A 21,441-nucleotide genomic window follows, 5' to 3' on the forward strand; every position below is an offset into this window, starting at 1 on the left:
TTTTACCATGTACATTATCTGTACCCACACATGCAAACACCGCGTACAAAGACCCCAGGTCGGGATTTGAACCCAGGACCTTGTTGCTGCAATAAAACATTAATTTACTTAGTTTTGTGTTATTTAGACCAAATATATCAAGGACTTTATTATGTTTGTCCCATATGTTTTAGATTAACGCGACCGTTGTTAAAGAGAATAAAACTCACACTTTTAAATCATGTTCCACCTTTTTTTTTTACTTCCATTTGATCAACAGTAGCAAAAAAACACAAGTATTAAGTACATGCATATGAGATTATCTGCATACTTAAATAACCAAATCCATTGTCTTTGTGAAATTGCCTTCCAATATCAAAGCACAGACATATGCATCAGTGTGAATGCAGGCCAGAACCTACAACGTAAAACATCCATGTTCATGTTTTGTTGCCGTCATCATGGATGGGAGGAAAAGCAAAAGTCCACATTTTGAAAAAAAGCCAGATTCCGTTTGGGTGCTTAGCTCTCATCTGCCTCCAGGTTAATATTATGACCAAACTTAGCATAAAGCTGGATCTTCAGGTCGCCCAGCACCTGCTGGATCTCTGACACTCGCTCCTCCAGGCCTTTGACCTCCTGCTCCAAGGCTTCCTGTTAACACAAGATAAGGATCCTTAAAACATCAGATATAGAACCTTTCTTTGAATGTGTTTTAGAAATGCATCTATTCTTGGTGGGCGTGACTAGGTATGGGCCTAATCCTTAGGGACGGAGATTTCCACACGATAAACTCTACTTGAACATAAATCCATCCCCGGTCACCTGACTGACTGCTTTTAAGTCTGGCCGATCAGGTCAAACTTACTTTATCTGCTTTTTCCCTGCAGAGAAATCCTTGTAAAATTATTATTTTGTGAATAAACTAACAAAGTTCCATTCATGACACCGTTCTCTATCGGCCTTCTTGCTGTTGTCTGACTCTTCCGCTTGATTAGCAATGTTTATAAGCGCAAAATCCCTTGATCGGACTGAGGTGTGTTCAGATTGAAAAAGAAGAAAATAATCTGAATACATTGTTTATAGTGGACACAAAATCAATTAGCCCGATGATGATGAACATTTAAATCCACCAGGCTTTATTCAGAATAGAAGCACTCTGACTTTGGCAGAGATGTCCAATTTAGAAAAGTTGTACTCCCGTCTGTGCAGGAAATAAAAAAAAAAACAAACAAAGAAGTGTGTTGGTTCTGTGTCTTCTGAGCACCCACATTGGACCCGCGCCAGGTTCTGAGGATGGTTGCGACATCAGGGTCCTCCCCAGGATTTTGTTTTTCAGCGTAAAGGTGGATGGTTGCCGGGGTCCGCGCGTGCATACGAGCTCTGGTGTGTCATTCCGTTATAGCTGTTCGTTAAGCTAATAAAAGCTAGCGTTAGCTAATGTGGTTTTGGAGGTTTATAGCTGCGCTGATGCACGTTCAAGAGCTTTACTCACTTTTCTATGTTGCTCTCAAACATCCGTGTCGCACTGATTGTTACGCTCATAAAAATGGTCTGATTTCAGCGTAACTTTGACAACTTTCAGTGTAGCGGTCCATAGAGCTGAGATACGCTGGTGAGAACCCTGGACATTACTGCCCTCCCTGATGAAGCTACAGGCTCAGCAACACATGCTGTTCATCTTCCTACGTTACAGGAAGTAACATAGGGCACACATGCACAGTCAGGGGAGTTTGCACAAAGTTTGAAGGACACGATCGAGACACGCGTTTAGATGGATTAACAATCAGCATAAACCACCCGTCTCATTAGGAAGATCATTTAATTCCAAATGAGCTTCATCTGATCACAATATTCCAATTGTCGTGTTTACATTACGCATTTTTATCCCGATCTGCCCTTTATTCCAATTACTCATGTCCATGTAAACATAGCTGTTGACAGGTACGATTAATTAATCTGACTGTAAAAATTAATGATGGGGAAAAAAAATATTGTTTAGTTCCGAGAGCGAATGTGTTAGGATGTAGGGTTATAAGTCTGGTAGGCTGCCAGGCTTTACGTTTGCAGACTTTGAAACAAGTAACTAAGTCAGGAAAATCTTTTATATATTTTCTTCTTTTTATAACATAATCAATCGTCCCCTTTTAGAAAATGAACCACAACCTGAAAACCTTCTGACCCTGGAACATTGTCTGCCATTCCCTGGTCATGCTGCCCTCTGCTGTCCAGGCGGACAACCTTGGACTGCGTGGACTAAACCAGCCACGGCTCCTGTGACAATCATCAGAGCCACCATCACCTGATTCTGGATTGTTCCTCTGAACAAAAGCCTAGCATAAACGGCCAAGTACAACACAATTCTACAATTAATGGGCTAAATGTAGCCATGATGTGAACTTTAGCATTTAGTCCTACAGTATGAAGTTTAATGGTTTAATTAAGTTTAATGGTTTAATTTGCATGTTATCTAAGCCAGAACAAGGCCTTTTTGGGCAATAATACAATGCCTGGAACTTCACACTACTCCAGATATTTGAATTGAGAAAGCTTTCTGGATGGGAAGAGAAACGTCTTCAAATTTCTGAGAAAAGTCCAGTTGTTTTGTTTTTAAATTTTTTTGGAACCTACAGTATGAATTAAAAAGTGAACTGAAAACAAGATTGTCATTTAAAAAAATAAAAGAATGACTAACCTAAAAGGCAAAACTCTGTAAATCTTATTTAATAGGCAAATGTCAAAGGTAACAATTAAAGCCACAGTACAGAAAAGAGAGAAAAGGTCAAACAATAGAATTGAATAAAACATTAAAAAAATATATAAATACAACACTTATTGATCTATAGCCAATATTATTTACTCATTGTATCAACATATTTTTTTAATCAGTACCTAAATGGATGGATGAGTGGAAGGATGGATCTTGTAGACAATGGGATATGAAATAAAGTCAGGAAATAGACCTGAAATATTCCATACTTCCACAAACTTCAGAGCAGAGGTCTCAAACTCAAACTGTCGAGTGCCGGTGTCCAGCAACTTTTAGATGCGTCTCCAGCCCTACACACCTGAATAAAATGGCTAAACAACCTCACCAACAAGCAGTCAAACTCTGCAGAGCTCATTTCAGAGTCAGTTGTGTCTAAAAGTTACAACACACTGGCTCTCGAGGACTGGAGTTTGAGAAACACTGCTTCAGAGGCCTTTACCATAAACATTTTTCCTTTTGAAAAAACGTTTATACGCACAGGAATATTAGCCACAACTTAAACCAATGTTGCTATGTTCTCCAACTGTTTTTTTCACCAAAAGAAGGTTTATTAGGTCATATTCAACCATGTCTCAAACCATGTAGCATAGTGAAAAACTTTTTTTTTGTACATTGCCTTCTGCCCTCAGGGTAATCATAAGGCAGGAACGTCAATGTCTCGGTCATTAAATGCAGCCAAAATAACAGTCTGTTGACTGAGAGCCAGAAAGAGACAAAGCAGTAACAACAAGTGACAACAACCTGACTGGGAGTGAGAAACCGCTTGGAATACCAATAAGTGATAAAACAGAGAAGGCCAACTACAATGTGAATTTATCCAAGCAATCTTTCTTGTATTAATATTACCATCTGCTACTTTGCCAGGACTCATTCAGAAAGCTGTCTTTCACAGGCCTTCCTGAGAGAAACGAATGAAAACTAACACCGAGTAACAGACAAACACTTTACCTTCGCAGCTTCTAGCATTTCCTGCGTTTCCTCCTGGGAGTGACCAATAAAGACGCCACCAATCCGGTAAGGGACCAACAAGGAGTCGTCGTCCAACATCATCAGCTCATCACTGGCATCCTGTAGGTTCTGCAGTGTTTTCTGCACACACACAGATCAGACTTTTACACCGAGGGCTTTTTAACTCCCAAGCCTTGTGGGAAAACATAAAATCATACATTTAAAAAAAAAAATGGTACTATTAAAACTACTGAATTACATGACTCTTATATTCATTTAGATATGAGTAATATTGATTGATATGGGGAAATATATAATTTTGTTTCAAGTAAGAAAGCACAGTTTTCTTACAATTCATCACCTAATTTATAAATGAGTGCTATTGCTCAGTAGGGATCTAACTGTGCATATAAATTACAGTTTGAAGCATCTCGGTGCTGAGATCACTAGTTGACTGTCGCTGATAAATTATACAAAGCTCAATATCAAGGCTTCACCCCATGTTGCAAATAATTTAGGTCAAAATTTTAATATTAATTAACGTTAAACTAACAACAACAACGACAATACACATTTTTATGACAGGAAGGTGAAAGAGGGAGAAAAAGAGGAGAGAAACAGATGAGACAAAATGCTAAAGGGGAGAAAAGGTTAAAGAGAAAGAGGAGGGGAAATGGAGAGAGCAATATGACATCCTCTCAGTCTGCTTCTACAAAGAGATGTATAAAAACAACAGCAAAACCAGCCGATAAGGTATTACAGGTACAAACAACCAACGACTTGATATCAATATGCAGTATTATTTGATATGAAATGTATAAAGTGAGTCTGTAAGCACCTGAATTCAAAGCTAATAAACATTTTTATGACCATTAATACTGGGAAGGGGATTAAAAACGCTGTACTGTAGAAAAACTTAAACAATCTTTTCAATGAAGACTCTAACCTTAATTAAAAGTGACCACCACAGCCTTCTAAGCACCCAGGGAAGTTGTATTTACACTGCAGTCATTTCACATATGTGCCCAAGGCCAGCTCAGCGTATGTCACTGTACACAATGTGCACAGTGCTGTAGCTTCAATGTTTTTTTGTTGTTGTTTTTTTTTGTTTTTTGTGCTACTTACTTTCTTTGACTCTATCTCATTTTTGAGCTCCGACATCCGACTTGTGTTTCTGGCGAATTTGTTGATCTTCTGTTGGTCTTCAAAAGTCACGACCACGTCTTCGACCCCCTGTAAACAAGTTCACATTAGCAGGTCCACCAAAAAAAAAATAAAAATAATAATAATTCTGTCAAACATGCCAGACATAACCACACATCTCTGTCCTGTTAGTTTTCCGGAATCGCAAGCCTAGCAGTTAGCATCTGTGGATGCAGCTAGCTTCCTAGCTAGCTCTCTGCACGAGGACGAGCTAGATTTAAAAAAAATGTCTCCGCCATCACCAGCGTTAACTTCTTCACACAACCCTGCTGTTCTATTCGCTCCTCAGATAAACGCGGCGCAATGAGGTCCAAGAAGCTGACATGTTTTTAGTGTAAAACATCACTTACTACAGGTCCCTTCATTGTGGCAGTTGCCATCTTGACTTCTTCTTTTTTCTGAAGAGATCGGTGCTGAGCAGAGCGTGAGAGTGCACTACCGCCACCTAGCGAAGGAGGAAGACTTTGCGTGCGCACACACATAAAGCTTCATCACCAAAGTTTTAAATATTTATATATATATATATATATATATATATATATATATATATATATATATATATATATATATATATATATATATATATATATACATACACATATATACCAGAAGAAGGTATATAGCTTGGTACTCATCATTACTCCAGCGAAACGTCTTCAACTACGGAATACAAGTCCAGTTGCTTTGTTTTTTACTTTTTTTTGGAAATACCAGAGGAACCAGAACCCCAGATATCCCCAGAAGACCCCCCCCCCCCCCCCCACACACACACACACACACACACACCCAGAGCAAAGGTGCCAAAGAAGAACCGACACAGGGAAAGCTACAGACAGACAGATATTTTCCCATACACCATAGTTCTATTCGATTCAATTTTATTTATATAAAGTCAACTTCAATCAGATTATACAGATTGAACACAAGTTAATCCCCAGGCCCTGCTCTGCCCTACACCCTCCTTCTTCATCACTCTCCCAAGACTGATTGCTGGTGAAGTTTTCTCCAGGGGTGTAACACCCCTGTGTCTCTTTTTTTCTTTCATGCAATATGGATTTTTTTCAGTTATTTTACAATGTACTGTATAATATATGGTATCTTTGTAATTCTTTGTATTTTGGACTTTTTTTACACAAGTGTTTTCTTTTCATTTTATAACGGAGCAGAACGGCTATATGCTGCACTCCCCATGGTGCTGAGATGGCTGGAAGGGGAAGGTGGATGGAAGAGGATGACCTAAGAGAAAGGAAGTGGAGGCCATATGCAGAAGATCTGACGGATAAGGAGGGCCGAGGTTGGGAACGGCTTTGACTGTGTTCAGAGAAAGTTTGAATTCTATTCTTGATTTAAGATGAAGCCAGTGCAGTTGCTGGAGGACAGGGGTGAGGCAGGTTTTGGTGATAATTCGGGCTGTTGAATTTTTAACCACCTGAAGCTTATTGAGGAAGTTGTGAAGAAGACCAAAAAGGAGAATGACATTTACAATCAAGTGAGCACAGTCTTTGCAAAGATGCTCAGTTTTGGACCATTAGCAGCTTTAGGCCATCTGCTAATTTATCATATTTTGAAGGACAGAACAAACAAGATAACCACCTATCCAAACATGTCCTAATTTATTTTTCTATTTTTACCTTTTTCAAATAGCTTCTTTCATCCATGCATTCTAAATTGTCGTTAATAATTATTAAAACTGCAGATAGATTTTTCTGTGGGTTGTGTGTGATTTTTTTATGTATTCACCAAATAGACAAACCAGTAGGATATAAGAATAATAAAAAAAATAAAACATGTCTGCTTTCAAATAACCAATAGTCGTTTAGGACTGCATTGTCCACACCGTGTTGCCCCGGCCTGCACCTATTATCTTTTATCTAATGCTTTACATATCCTCCTTCTAAATATAAAGGACTTTATATTTAGGCATCCAGTACACTTCCTGAAAAACACATGATAAATATTCTAATATTCTAATAAAAATTATTATTGTTTATTTTCTTCATTGTCTTAAATCTTAATCTCCTGTGCCTCACTGAGCAACAGCCCCTACTTTATAACTCAAATAATTAATATTTTTTTGGTCTATCCCTTTGCTGGTATCATAGAAATGCACCAGGATATTGCACAGTGCACAGGGATAAAAGTAAGAAAAAAAAAAAAACAGCCAACTGGTAATGAAAACCTTAGTTACCATTGTGACTTTTTATTGCCAATATTGTCCAAATGCCAAATTACATCCTCACCATTTGAGCAAACATTGCACTCACCGACATCGCTAAAGCATTTTATTTAGCATATTAGCTTGTTATTACACTTGTCATTACACCAGAATCTGCACACTTGCCAAAGAAGATCCAACACCAACCGGAACTGCTGCTCTGCTCGTATTTGGATAGCAAACAGTACTGCACCCAAGATCAAATATTTGCTGAATACATCTGCAAGGTAAGAGCACCATGAATCCCATTTTTCTGCGACATCACAACAAAACTACCGCACACTGATACTTTCGGACAGCCATGAGAACTGCTGCAAACGTCCAAATTTCCAGTCTGAAAATCAATGGGCTGTTTGTGAAGGTCTCTGCCTCCAATAAAACCAGTAGGCTGCCATGCGTTGGTATGTTCATAAAGCGTTTGCTCCAGCCTTTGCATGAAGTGCACAGGCCAAACAGGGGAATCCAACTCCCACCTCAGTGTGCAGGCTATAGCCTACAATTGGGACATTGTGTTCATGGATTCCAGGGGTTATCACAGGAATTTCAGCAAATAATGCATCTTCTTTAACTTTTTAAACACTCATTTTTTAAACTAATAATTAGACGACCCAAGGCACAATGTACCCACGCTTCCTGAAGCACAGACAGGCTTCTTGACATTATATTACAACAAAAGACAACACAATGAGGTGTTGTCAAAGTAAACACAATGCCATGTTTAAACCCATAAAAGAGAATAATAATTTAATTCAGTTCAGTTCATTCATGCAGGGCCCATTTGCAACAAATGTCTCAAGGACCTTTATATGAGAAAAAAATAAATTCAGTTCAGTCAGACAGATTCCACGGCAAGTACATATAGCCCAAATGGAATAGGCTTAAGCTTATTGGACAGCATTAATGCAGGCATGAATGTATCATTGAAGGAGCATTGAGGGATTAGTTCGTCATTCATATTGTTCATGTCGTTCAAAAAAGGGACTGATATCAGAATTATGTATATATAGGTGTGAAAATATTATGCCTGTTGTGTCTGTCTGTTTTTATTATTTGTGCACATCCTGTACACATTATTCTTGAGTTGTGACGTATCACAAAATGCAGCCAAGTTCAGTTTTTTATTCAAATGGGTTGAAAACCTTTCTAAGGAAACCCATTGACTTTCAGCATTCACTCCTCCTGAAAGAGCACATAGCCACAGTGGATAGTCGCTTGAATTGTCTTGATGGCTTTGCAGCAATCCCTCATACCGGGCATGCATGAAGCAACAGCGGAGAGGAAAACTTCTAGCAGGACCTTCCAGCAGAACCATAAACATTGTGACCAGCCATCTGCCACAACTGACTGGGGGTTTGAGAAGAAAGAGCAGAGACCCAAAAAGAACACAGAAGCCCTGATTCAGGAGTACTTTCTATGTTAGAAAAAATAAAAGGGTAGTGGCCGTTCTGACTCCTTTGGTGGCTTCATCTAGGATAAAAACACAGCTAAAGAAATAAGTTCTTTGCTAGTTTTCAAGTCGATCAGATGGAAGAGAGCATTTGCAGTTAATCGCAAATCAGCCAATAGCTTTGTCTAGAAAGGAGACAACCCCTTCCAGGAAAGTGTCACAGCTAAACAGAATTCACAGGCCAGCTGTAACTAATATGAGAAGAAAGAAAACAGGGAGAGAACATAAAGTTAAATGGTGAAATACTAGCAAAGAATTTAATATTGGTGACTAGTACTGGAATGAGGGGAAATGTTCTTAAAGTTCTCCAGGAAGCCTAAGCCTACAGCAGCATAACTACAGAGACAACTCATGATAAACTAAGCCAGTCTAACTATAAGCTTTATCAAAAAGGAAAGTTTTAAGCTTAGTCTTAAAAGTAGACAGGGTGTCTGCCTCACAAACACAAACTGGGAGTTGGTTTCACAGGAGAGGAGCCTGATAGCTAAAGGATCTGCCTCCCATTCTACTTTTAGAGACTCTAGGAACCAGCAGCAGACCTGCAGTCTGAGATCGAAGTGCTTTCTTAGGACCATGTGGAGCAATCAGATCCTTGAAATATGATTTATCTTCTTAATTTTTTATTAGAGCTCTTACTGAAGTGTTTTAAATCAACTGAAGGCTTTGAACTGCATTTTGTGGACCTTCTGATGGCAAAGAATTACAACAGTCAGCACTGAAGTACCACATGCATGCACTAGTTTTTCAGCATCACTTCTGGACTTCCACTTTTGGCAATATTCTGGAGGTTAAAAAAAAAGAAACCTGTTTAATATGGGATTTAAATGACACGTCCACTCAAAAATAGATTGAAATTCCTGGGTCTAATTGTGAAAATAAAGCTCACTTTATCACCTATCTGGACATAAAGACATAAATCATCTTGCCTTCACCTGTTTTTTAAAACCATTTAAATATTACCTCAAGTGGACAAAAGCACACAGCAGATGAGCACAAAGATGACATTAACCTGGAAAAAAAAACAAGTACACCCCATTATTGAAGAGACACTAGAACCACCTTTGACTGCAGTAATGCTCAGTAATCATGGTTTGTATCATTTATTCATGTCTCATCTGTTGTGGAATATTTTTGGCTTTTCTTTCTTAATTTTCTCTCAGAACCACCCTTCATTCTTGCACGACCCAGTTTCAGCCTAGCTTCAGGGGTTGGACAGATGGCCTCACACTTGATTCCAGGATTCTTATTTTTGGTGGATTTAATGACTTCATTGTCTTACCAATCAAATGTGGACTGTGATTTATTGTGAATTATTCTACGAAATCAATAAGTAAAACTCATAGACCTTCATGATTGATGTCATTACAGAGTCCAACACGGCTGTGGTGGAGAACGATGCAACAACAGTTTGGGATGTCTGGAAAACATATTTCTGTGGAAAGACTGGCTTTAGGCTTTGAGAAAGATGCTGTAATTAAAATTAAAGGTCATTTTGTTGAATGATAAATTCTAGCAAATCATTTTAAATTAGGAGGAGAACTCAGTGTATTTGGACTGGCTTGGTTCTTACAACAAAAAAAAAATAAGAACAAACATGCAAAAACAACCAATAATAACTTTTAATAATCTATTACAAGAATCTGTTATGACATTTAAACATTTACTTAAAATGCAGAAGTTGAGCAAGATCAGCGCACAATTTTCTAACCAGCTACTAATGGATTCATGCCAGAACAACATCCTCCACACGTATCCTGTTACTCTGGGTGACAATTTTCAACAACGATGCCCTGGACCTCTGCATCACTGTGCTGTTGACCTTAAAAAGTCATGAGGAGACCTGTTTTTTTTTAATTGTCTTCCCCATCTCCAAATTAACTAAAACATCAATATGTTTTCTGTTTAGAAAAACACAAACTTTACAGGTGGATTAAGATTTTTTTTTTTTTATGGAGGAAATCCAGCTGACTGCTTCAAAACAGTCACACCCATTTTAAAGCACACATAAAACAGTCTGTCAATAACAGCCTTCATACACAGCAAGACAGGAGGAGCGCATCCATCTCTCCGATAGGCATATATTGTTTTTTCTTAAGGAGTCACTTGACCCACAGGAGTTTCACAAGGTAAGATATGGGACTAAAGATGCTGACATGACTTAAATCTTCTTTTATTTTGTTTTTGAACGTTTTAATATTGGGTTATTGTACTGTATGTTACCCATCCGTGCAAATTGTCAAAAGACTTCTTATTTTGTTGGATGCGTTTTAGAAGACAGGGTGGCAAGCCCCGACTGGAATCATCATGGGAAACGAACAGTCTACTATTGAAGAAGTAACCGAGGTAAAATACTACACAGCAGCAGCTAACCCAGTACGACTAATACTTTAACTTTGCAAATTACACCACATGAGTAGCAGAATGCTCCTGAGAGAAGTACATGCTTTTAAACTGGGGATGGTGATACAATTGCATGTCCTTTTTTTTTTTTTAAGTTAACAGAGATGCTCTGCTTTCCTTATCCGTCCTTAGAACGGGGCAATTCCAGAAAAACATGAAAACGGATCAGTGAATGGCATCTCTGCAAGCATCACATCTAATGGACTGGAGATTGATGGTGACTTTTCTTGTTATTTAGACTATTATGCAGACTAAAACAGGCTTTGTCTTGCCTGCAGAAAGAGCAAACTATTTATCATACTTGTTTTATCCTTTCACTATATCCCACTTTCTGGGAAAATAGCACAGGCTAAATCAGCCGACCTTTTTAAATGTCCCTGTTTGATTTACCGTTCAGACTCATAAGTCTGTGCAAACACAGTGACTCCCAGCTGGGCTCTGTGTCGGATCTACTAATGTAAACTCTAGGCGTAGTCTCAGATGCTGACAAGGAGCGACTATTTGATCTGTCACAGTGAACTTCCCTGCAGCGACAGCAGTGCTGAGCAATTCCCACTGGCTCTTGAGTTTGTCTAAGAGCTGTAATGTTGACCCTGGAGATGAGGATGCCACTTTCTTACACCGACTAGCCTATGTTTGCTTCATGATGTATTAGACATTGGGATATCAATTAAATGTTGCATGCAAGAGGATTAAAATCCTAATGTCTATTGATGTGGAGCAGATACAGCTGTGTAATTACTGAATACAGCAGCAGAGACTCTATCTTTACACTAATCAGGACCTTATTAAAGCCTCCTTTAGTAATATTTTCAGCAATAAATAACAGTCATTGTGTCTGGTGTCTTATTTTTTGCAGTAAAGAGTGACATCACGGTCCATCAGAATGGCGAGCTGCCGTCTCCAAAACTCGAGACAGAAGCTCAACCTGATAATGTGACCGTTGAACCAGATGCACAGCCGGCTCCTGCTGAAGATGCTCCTGAAGTCCCCGACACACCCGCCAACAAGGAACCGGTCAAGAAACGCAAAGAGAAAAGTCATGGTTTTAGCAAACTCTTCAAAAAGAAAGCAGATCGCAAAGCTGATGATGAGAAAGCCGAGGTCCGAGAGAAAGAAAATGAGATCCCCAGTAAAGATCAGCTGGATGCAAGTCAGCTTCTCACTAATGTTCAGCAGGTGAGTGCAAGTATTAGATTGTATTTATAATGCATCATCAACACATGCTTTATAAATACTTTTAAGTATTTCTTGCAGCTGCTTTTTTATGTAATTCTCCTGTGCAAACTGAACTCACTGATGTATTCTTCAATAATATGCAAATGTACAAGAATTAATTTTGATCCCAAGAACTGAAAAATAAACATGCTTCTGTAAAAGAAACAATATAAAAAAGTTAAAAAAGCTCCAATAAAAATGTATGTCTATAATAAAAGGTAAGTCTTATTTGAATGTAAAGTATGCATATTATATTCACAAAGACACCATTCCTAGTTTCGAATTTACAGTAAATCATTACAAGATTTACTGTCTTGGCTGGACATAATTTCATGTTGTTAGTATAGAGCAAGTTCTAGAAACTAGAAATTTCTAATGAAATAAATGTTAAACTCAATGTCAACATGTACCAAAGCTAGTATAGTACATCGTTTACACTTGCAATGAAAGCTCAAAAGCCTTTTGGTGTTTTATTTAATTTTTATTTTAAATGCTGGGACTTTACCATTTACCATCTGGTCAAGAAAATATTATTTGAATCCACACCAATATATTTTGTGCTATAATAGAAAACAAAATTAGCAGAAAAAATAGTAATAGATAGTTTGTATATTGCAAAGGTTACAAATACGGAAAAAAGGAAAGTTTTAAGGCTAGTCTTAAAAGTAGACGGGGTGTCTGCCTCACGGACCAAAACTGGGAGTTGATTCCACAGGAGAGGAGCCTGATAGCTAAAGGATCTGCCTCCCATTCTACTTTTAGAGACTCTAGGAACCACCAGCAGACCTGCAGTCTGAGAGCGAAGTGCTCTGTTAGGAATATACGGGGTAATCAGAGCTCTGATATATGATGGAGCTTGATTATTAAGGGCTTTATACATGTGAAGGAGAATTTTAAATTCTATTCTTAATTTATCATGGAGCCAATGAAGGGAAGCTAAAATAGGAGAAATATGATCCCTCTGGTTGATTTTCATCAGAAAAGCATTTTGGATCAGCTGAAGACTTTGAACTGCATTTTGTGGACTTCCTGATAGTAAAGAATTACAATAGTCCAGCCTTGAAGGTAACAAATTCATGGACCAGTTTTTTAGCATCACTCCTGGACAGAATATTTGTAATATTGACAATATTCCGGAGGTGAAAAATGGAAACCCTAGAAAAATCTTTAATAACAGTTTTGAACGACATGTCCTGTTCAAAAAATAAAACAAGAAAAAAAAAGCTTATCTGTAACTTTAGAACTGAGGCCAATTTAATACCATCCAGTATTACATGACCAAGCAGGGGATTTTTCTAAGAGTCTGGTCCAAAGACAAGAACCTGTCTTGTCTGAATTTAAAAGCTGAGTCATCCAGGTTTTTATGCCTTAAAGACATGCCTGTACTTCTCTAAACTGACGGGATTGGTTAGGATAAATTTGTGGATAAATACGGTATCATCATCATAACAGTGGAAATCCATCCCATGCTGTCTGATAATTTTACCCATCAGAAACATATACTCTATATAATAAAGAGAAGTAACCCTGGCGTTTTAAAATGTTTTTCATTTACATGAACAAACTGGTGGATAAGTAAGATTTAAACCAGCCTAATGTTTTCCACTTAATCCCTACAGTATGTTCAAGTCTTTGTAGGAGAATGTTGTGATCAACTGTATCAAATGCAGCACTGAGATCTAACAGGACAAGTACAGACACAAGTCCATTATCTGAGGCCATGAGAATATCATTGGTGACCTTCACCAGAGCTGTTTCAGTGCTATGATGAGCTCTGAAGCCTGACTGAAACTCTCCATGCAGGTCATTATTGTTGAAATGTTCACATACTTAATTAGCAACTACTTTCTCAAGCATTTTAGATAAGAAAAGCAGATTAGGTATAGGTCTGTAATTTACTAAGTCATCTTGGTCTAGAGAGGTTTTCTAAAGAAAAGGTTTAATTGCATCCCCATTAAAAGCCCGTGGCATGTATCCGTTTACTAAGGATATATTAATCATATATAATCAAAGGTTGGGACAAACATAGTTTGGTTGGGATTTGCATCTGACGTAGAGCTAGAAGGTTTAGATGAAACAAATATTTTAAATAAATTAATAAATCCTAACATTATCTGATGCTTTGCATATTAGAATCCCTGCAGTCCAGATAGCAGGGTGCCTCCAGTGGTAAGCACACTTCAGATACTTTTCTCTACATTACTCAAGTAAGGTGCTATAATTGACCTTACCAAAACTAAGGAATGTCATCAAGATATTTCTTATTAGGAACTATATACGTACATTAAACTTTGTTGCAAACAGTGTATTCTGGCACAGCGATAAGTTCTTCAGCAATTTGAGCTACAGTAACTTCTCTGATGGTCCAGAATGGATCAAGGGGGTCAGCCTTTGCTTCCTGTGCGCATCAATGATTCGGGTCCAATGCTTTTCCTTCCTCAGACCGCACCAAAAGGGATTCAGTGTTCAAAATGCTCTTACCTATTCTTTTAGCCAGCATAATGCCGTCCTTCTAAAGCCTTTAATTCTTCGCCGTTTCTAAAACATCAACTTTGAGGACAAAGCCAAATTTATCCCAGCCGCTAACAGGTGTCTAGAAGAAGAAGCGACCAGTGTTGTCCACGTCATGTAATGTCATACCCAGCTGGTGTTTACTTTAACATGGCTCTGATTCTTTAGGAATCAACATTCAGCCTACAGTTTGATTTACACATTATAGAAATGTTTTCAATAAAATAAACAAAGAATAATTAAAGTATGTGAAGCAAAAAAATGTATGACTCAAACGATGCATAGTTATGGGCACCTAACAATAATCTAAGATATGAAATCGGCTTGGACTAGAGAACGATAATATTCAAGCAAATGGAAAATGGCAGTATTTTAAAGACGTATTTAAAAGACACCAACCAGAAAGTCTTTGCAAGAAAGTTGACTTTCCTGACATCTCACAGGGCATAACTCTCACACATTGCTGACTATCAATGAGTGAGGGGTGGGACACACACATTAATAAAAGGCCCGATTGTTGACAATGCCCCGAGTAGGCAGAGGCACGGTTGGAATTGTCCTCCCATCTCAATGCTGCGATTAAGACACTCACTGCTTGCATATCAGCTGTGCTGCTCCAACATCCTCCTCAAAGGCCCATTCTCTGTGGCGGCGTACAGGAGACCGCAGACGCGGAGCCAGAATCGGAACCTGTGACCGAGCCAGAGATCGGGGCGACTACACAGTCGAGTCCAGAGGAAGAGACAGTTCCTGAGAGTGAGAACGGAAACGGTCAGCCCGCGGAACGCCGAGAGGAGAGTGACACCGAAGAGAATCCAGTTATGAACTTCTTTAAAACACTAGTAAGTGACACTGTGTCAGAAATTAGTTTTTTTTTTAAGGTTTAAACATGGTTGAAAGCTCTAGTTTTTTTGTATTATGGAATAAAGATGTATTGAAACTAAATTAAGAGTCTAATTTTACAATATAAAACTGCCAAAAAGCTTTAAAAATATATTTAAATGTGTTTTTTTTAACAAATATCGCAAAGCCTTACTGTAGATGAAGTGATGGGGATCTAATTGCAATATTTTTCATTCTTATCATTTGGGTGTCTATCAAAGCTCTAAATCGACGTTTCTCTATAAGTGGGAACATGATGACGGTGCCTGATGGAAATCCTACAACAAGCAGCCATTGTGTTTCCTCTTCATCATGCTGTCTTTTGGATGCATGCAGTTTTAAAGAGTTACCACGGCCTCGGCCCCATGCTAATCAAGCCTTTGAACATGCGGGAATGTGGTGGACTATTGTTCGTCCCATCGGCTGAGCTCACAAGGGAGGCCTGTGCCGCTGGAAGTTGAGATTTGTGCAGATAGTGCGCGGGCAGGCCTACGCCATCTCCGGAGCACAATGGCCGACACAATGGCCGCGCATGTACTGTACATGCTCTGTCAGAGGCCTCAGTGTGCACTCTGTCTGCCTCAGATAGCGTCCCATAAAAGGCCGAATTCATTAAAACAGGCTTCTGTTTTATAGAAATAATAGTTATTTTTCCGCCGGTGCGACATCCACCACATCCTCTGACTGTGGAGTTTTTTGCGGCGCAGCATCGTGCTTCTGGACACATGTACGCCTGAAATCTTGAGGTTTTCTGTTTAATTAATTTTCCTTCTGTCGTATCACAGGTTACTCCCACTAAAACACCCAAAAAGGAAACAGCCGCTCCCGATGCCGCCAAAGATCAGGTGAACAGTGCTGAATTGATCATCGCACCTCTTTCGTTTTCCTACAAGCGCTGATTGTCACGCCACATCTCTAGTCCCAAAGCTGTAAAAAGTGATTGTGAAATGCAGGAAGATTATTAGCAAACAGCTTTCCACCAGCTACAAATTCTGGTTGCATATATTTCTGATTTTGCTCCTTTTATTCTGACTTGAAATAATGTTATCTTGTTTCCAAAAAAAAAGGGCATATTTGCTACTTGCTGTGGTGCAAAATGAGTTTTTTTTCTCCTTTTTTTGCTGATCTTTATTTGCTTCGTATTAACCGTGTATTTCCAACTGCTTCCTTTTTTGTTGCAAACCAGTCCCTGAAGGAGACCCCACCTGCAGCCGCCACAACTGTGAGCATATAACCCGACGCAGCTTATCTTGAAATTCAAACGGAACCGCCTTCAGAAATGACTCTTTATGTGCCGATTTTACAAAACAGGGAGTCTTTCATTCTCTAAAGTAGATAGAAGTCTAACCTAAGCTTGGCAATACATAATATGCTTGCTGTGAAACATTGCTGTATTGTTAGCTCTGTATCAACATTTATTAAAAGGGATTGCTAACGTGCTTTTTTTTCTAAATAGGTTGCACAAACATCAGAACAGCCTGCAGCACCCAAAGGAATGCCTGCTCCACCCCCACCACCCCCAGAGCCCCCAAAGCTGGAAACCAAAGGAGAACCCGCTGCCAAAGCTGTGAAGCCAACACAAAAAGAGGAACCAAAAGCTTCTGCAAAAGACCCCGAGTCCTCAAAAGGAAAGTCGGCTCTGAGTAAATTCTTCCGGCCAAAGGTAAAGAAACGTGACGTGATTCAGCTATTTTCTTTGTCGGGACATTTGCACAGCGTTCTTTAGTGTAACAGAGGTACATCTAAGATACTGTCATGAGATGAGAAAGGCAAAAAGCAGGTGTTTCAGCTGGTGGAGCCAACCACACAGCAGTGGTACAGTAGATGGTTCTATCCTCAATCTGACCATGACTCATGTGGCTCCCAGCTGAACACAGGCCGCTTTGTCTGGAGGTGGCAGAAAGACGGCAAGTTTCTTAGCTGACGCAGCGGTTGTGTTAACTTGCCTCTTTCCTGTCATGAAATGTTAGAGAAATCGCTAAATATAAACATTAAAATGCTAATCTGGTTAAATTCCAAAAAAAAAAACAACATCCAGCATCTCTGGAAATCACAGACGCAAATTATTTAAAATGCGTTAACACTGTGGGCTCCTTGTGATTATGTACCATGGTAAACTATAATATCTATTTATGATTTCAGAATCAGAATCAGAAATACTTTAATAATCCCAGAGGGAAATTATTTTTGTTACACGCTCCAGATATAAAAAAAAAAACATATATATATATATATATATATATATATATATATATATATATATATATATATATATATATATATATATAAATTACAACATTGAATTTATATACAACATTACCATACATTTTCACCTGTACGGCCAGTTGCCTTTAAGTGCCAAGCCTAGTTTTAAATGCATAAACACTTCTAGTTTCTGTTGGCTGCAAAACCATTGACGTAGTTGAGGGTTGTTGTAGCATAAAACATAAATGATTTACACCTAAACAATCGTACTAACGTGTCGCACAAGATTACCTCTAGAATCAATCAGTCTTTCTGCACCTCTCTCTCTGGACAATACATATATTGCATATCTGATCCTATATACTGTGTAATCTTTTTACGGCCAGCAGTCCACATTCCTTTACAGACACATCATTTGGCGCTATGCTTTTATTAGCTTACTTATCTTCAGAATTACATATGTGAAAAAATCAGCACACCCTGTGACATTTCAAACATACATATGTAATATCGTATTTAATATTACTGACAAACTGAAGTGATGCAAGTAAATACATTTTTAAAAATGCAAAAGAAGAATCTGTAAAATGCACTTAAAAAAAAGCCGCTTCTGGTGACGAAGAAAGCCATAATAATAATGTCATCTGAGATTAAAACGTGCTCTACTTCATTGAAGCTTATGGGTCTAGTAAGAGATTTAAAATGCAATCAAAAGCATTCCATATCAATCACTCTTCTGTATGAAAAATAGTCCACATGTGGACAACATGTAAAGCTCATAAATCCTCATAAAACTCTAAACAGTCATCACAGGATTTACAGCTAGATCTTGGTACTATTGGTATGAAAATGCAGGTCGTTTATAGGCAGAAAGAGGCTGCACAAGTATAACTTCTTGGAAAGATGTTCTTAGCAAACATGACTCTCAGATGAAAGTTTGACGCGGAGAATGTAGCTCACGTTTCTGGAAAAGTGTTTTTGGGGCAATTTGCCTAAATCTGAATTGAATTTGGACCTCAGAACAGCGCATATGTTTTTACATAAACCAAATTTAAAAGAAGCTCATGTCATGGTTTGGTGGAGCTTTACCGCAGCAGGACCTGGTCAGCTCGGCACCATGTGTTCCATCGTGGAAAATGTGAGACCGCCCTGTAAAAAGAAAACATGAAGCTGAAGCACAGGAGGCTCCTGCAGCAGGACGATGACCCAAAAATTAGCAGCAAAGCCGTCACAGACTGGCTTAGCATAAGAAAATCCTAGGCTGAGTCTAAGACTGGATCTGGATCTAATTAGGATGGTGTGGAGTGACTTTAAACATGGTGTAAATGCAAAAATAAAAATAAAAACTTTAAACATCTTACACTTTCAGTTATCTTATTAGTTCATACTTTGCACTGTTTATACACGTAGCAAAAATAAAAGGAAAAAAGTGGAGTCCATAAAACGAAAGAAATAATTCTTGACTTTATTTCAAATGCAAGTACTTTGAGATGGATCACAAACAATGTGTCTTCTGCTTTCATAGCGGTTTGGTCTTGGTTGCTTTTTTCAATGGTGAATCAAAAAAATCATGTTATACAGTAAGAGGCTTGACTGATTGAAGGACTATTGCAAGTCACAAATGGAGCTTTGTTCTAAATGCTAAAAAACGTATTCCAGTGAAAGATTCATCTACAAATGCAAAAAATAAAAAAAATAAAATGCATCTGTTATGTTCGAGCTGCCTCCGGCTGTTCATAAATCCCCAATCATCATTTCCCATGCAGATGCCATCATTCATAAATTAAGTTTGCATTTGCAGAATCACAGGAGACACTGGAGAGAACATTTGCTATGAGTAGAAATTGTGTCGCGGATCTCCTGATCGTAGGTTTGTAACCTGTGTCCAAAAAAATACCCCCTTTATTACTTTTTCGGAAACTCAATTATCTGTTCCTGTTAATGTGCTTAAATGGCTAGAATAAAAGCAGATTTTTGCAGTAAATCCTGCAACCGACTGACCCCGTAGGCTTTTTCTGTCTGTCTGCACTTCATCACATCCTCCAGCGACAGTACTCGCTTGCTCTTTCATAAATCACACGTTAGGGCTCTGTCGCTACCCTGCTTGGCGAGTAGTGCCAAGAGCAACAGGTAGACATGAAGCTTCATGTCACCTTGGTAGTTTTAAAGCTCACCGAAGCAGCCAGGAGGTGTCCAGGTCAGCTAGAACTGCTTTTCAAAAGAAATTGAGTGGCTTATACTGGAGACCCCAGACAATATTCTGGAGCCATGGGTGACGGTAGGGGTGTGTAAGTCCTTATGCCAAACGGGTATTTATAAAGGCTGATTTAGATGCTATAAATAATGGCAGTTAAATCCTCCTTATTCTCCAGCACCAATGCTTTGAGAAATGCAAAATTAATTTTATTAACTTTTTTTTTGGAAATGAATGAGGAAAACGTGCCATTTGGCTCTAGACCAGGGGTGTCAAACATACGGCCCGCGGGCCGGATCCGGCCCGCCGAACAATTTAGTCCGGCCCTGTGGCTAAATGCATTATCATTATAAAAAAAAAAAAAAAAAAAATGTTTCCCCCCCCCCAGTGTCCTGTCTGGCAATGTGGCAATAAGATGCCACAAAGTGCTCATCAGATTTGACTTTCACAAGTGGACAAGATAAAAGGAAGAGAATGATAAAACAATTATTGAAAAAAACACGTATTTCGTTTATTTGAAAATATGCAGTTCCTATATTGTCCACGAGGTGTTTTAATTAGCAGATTAAGCTTCAGGTGTGGAAAAACTTAAATCATTTCTTAATTTTTATCTGTTTGATGTATTTTGTCATGCAGAACAGTGTTTTTAAGTTCCAAAAAATGTGAATAAATGTTTTTCAACATTGTATAGTCACTGTGATCAGTTCTTATGCATAATGCACTTAAGTAAATGTTTAACTGTGTAAAAGTATTGCTGAAATCGCACATACTTTTCTTAAAAACGCTGAGGTTATTCATAATATATTGTGTAAAAGTGAAATTAATTTAATATAAATATCAACAACAAGTCCACATTTATTAGTTCTATTTAATCTTGCAATGAGTTTACTCGTGTGGCCCTCTTGAGATCAGATTAAGCTGTATGCGGCCCCTCAACCAAAATGAGTTTGACACCCCTGCTCTAGACCAATTCATTTATCGAGTTCTTTTTATCTTCAAATAACTTCTGTCAGCTTCAGAGATGCAATCAGTAGTGGTTAATGATAATAATAATAATAAATGTGGTTTTCTGTAAAGTAGAAAGGAGCTGTGGCAATTCTTGTTGCCCCAGGAGTAGTGGCCTGTTTGAAAATTAACGTTTGCACCCAGGTGTTACATTCTTCGAGTGAGTCATCTGATGCAGGACTGGATGGAAATAAAAATCTATATTCAGACAAGTAAAACATGTAGTCAGATGTCGTTTTATTTCAAGCTGCTGCCAGCTGGGTGCAGCTCCGAACCTAAACACAGACGTGACAGGGTAGCCACACTTTCCTCTGCTTCAGCTGCCTCATGTATGCATACAGGTGATTTAACTTGCTTAGATAAAACCAGTGATCAATAAAAAGGTTTTCAGACTCCACTGAACACAAGAATTCGTTCATTTTCCTGCAGACTGTCAAGGAGGAAGCACAGCCGGCTTTTGAAGT

At 38.5% G+C, this 21,441-nt stretch overlaps 2 protein-coding genes across 2 annotated transcripts; one reads left to right on the forward strand and one right to left on the reverse strand.

Moving 5' to 3' along the window:
- Positions 1–218: 218 nt before the first annotated feature.
- pfdn4 (prefoldin subunit 4) lies at positions 219–5,351 on the reverse strand. Its single transcript, XM_036141798.1, has 4 exons — positions 5,251–5,351; positions 4,823–4,930; positions 3,698–3,838; positions 219–633 (listed from the first exon to the last, which is right to left on the reverse strand). The coding sequence occupies exons 1-4, from the start codon at positions 5,278–5,280 to the stop codon at positions 502–504; spliced, it is 411 nt and encodes a 136-aa protein (XP_035997691.1). The 5' UTR covers positions 5,281–5,351; the 3' UTR covers positions 219–501.
- Positions 5,352–10,603: 5,252 nt separating this feature from the next.
- On the forward strand, positions 10,604–21,441 carry bcas1 (brain enriched myelin associated protein 1; the record flags this gene model as incomplete). Its single annotated transcript, XM_036141803.1, is given in 9 exon segments — positions 10,604–10,688; positions 10,834–10,905; positions 11,095–11,179; positions 11,822–12,141; positions 15,351–15,533; positions 16,359–16,418; positions 16,760–16,795; positions 17,030–17,236; positions 21,407–21,441. Coding segments are annotated over 8 exon segments (965 nt in total), but the record flags the coding sequence as incomplete, so codon positions are not given.

Source organism: Fundulus heteroclitus, chromosome 1, assembly GCF_011125445.2.
Source record: "Fundulus heteroclitus isolate FHET01 chromosome 1, MU-UCD_Fhet_4.1, whole genome shotgun sequence".
NCBI lineage: Eukaryota > Metazoa > Chordata > Actinopteri > Cyprinodontiformes > Fundulidae > Fundulus > Fundulus heteroclitus.

What these genes read in the sequence shown, in the direction of transcription:
- pfdn4 (XM_036141798.1), bottom strand. Translation starts at nt 5,280, where the DNA reads ATGGCAACTGCCACAATGAAGGGACCTGTA. An exon ending in ATGAGATAGAGTCAAAGAAA is followed by an intron (nt 3,839 to 4,822) that starts GTAAGTAGCACA and finishes GTGTGTGTGCAG; the next exon opens with AAAACACTGCAGAACCTACA. An exon ending in AAATGCTAGAAGCTGCGAAG is followed by an intron (nt 634 to 3,697) that starts GTAAAGTGTTTG and finishes TTGTGTTAACAG; the next exon opens with GAAGCCTTGGAGCAGGAGGT.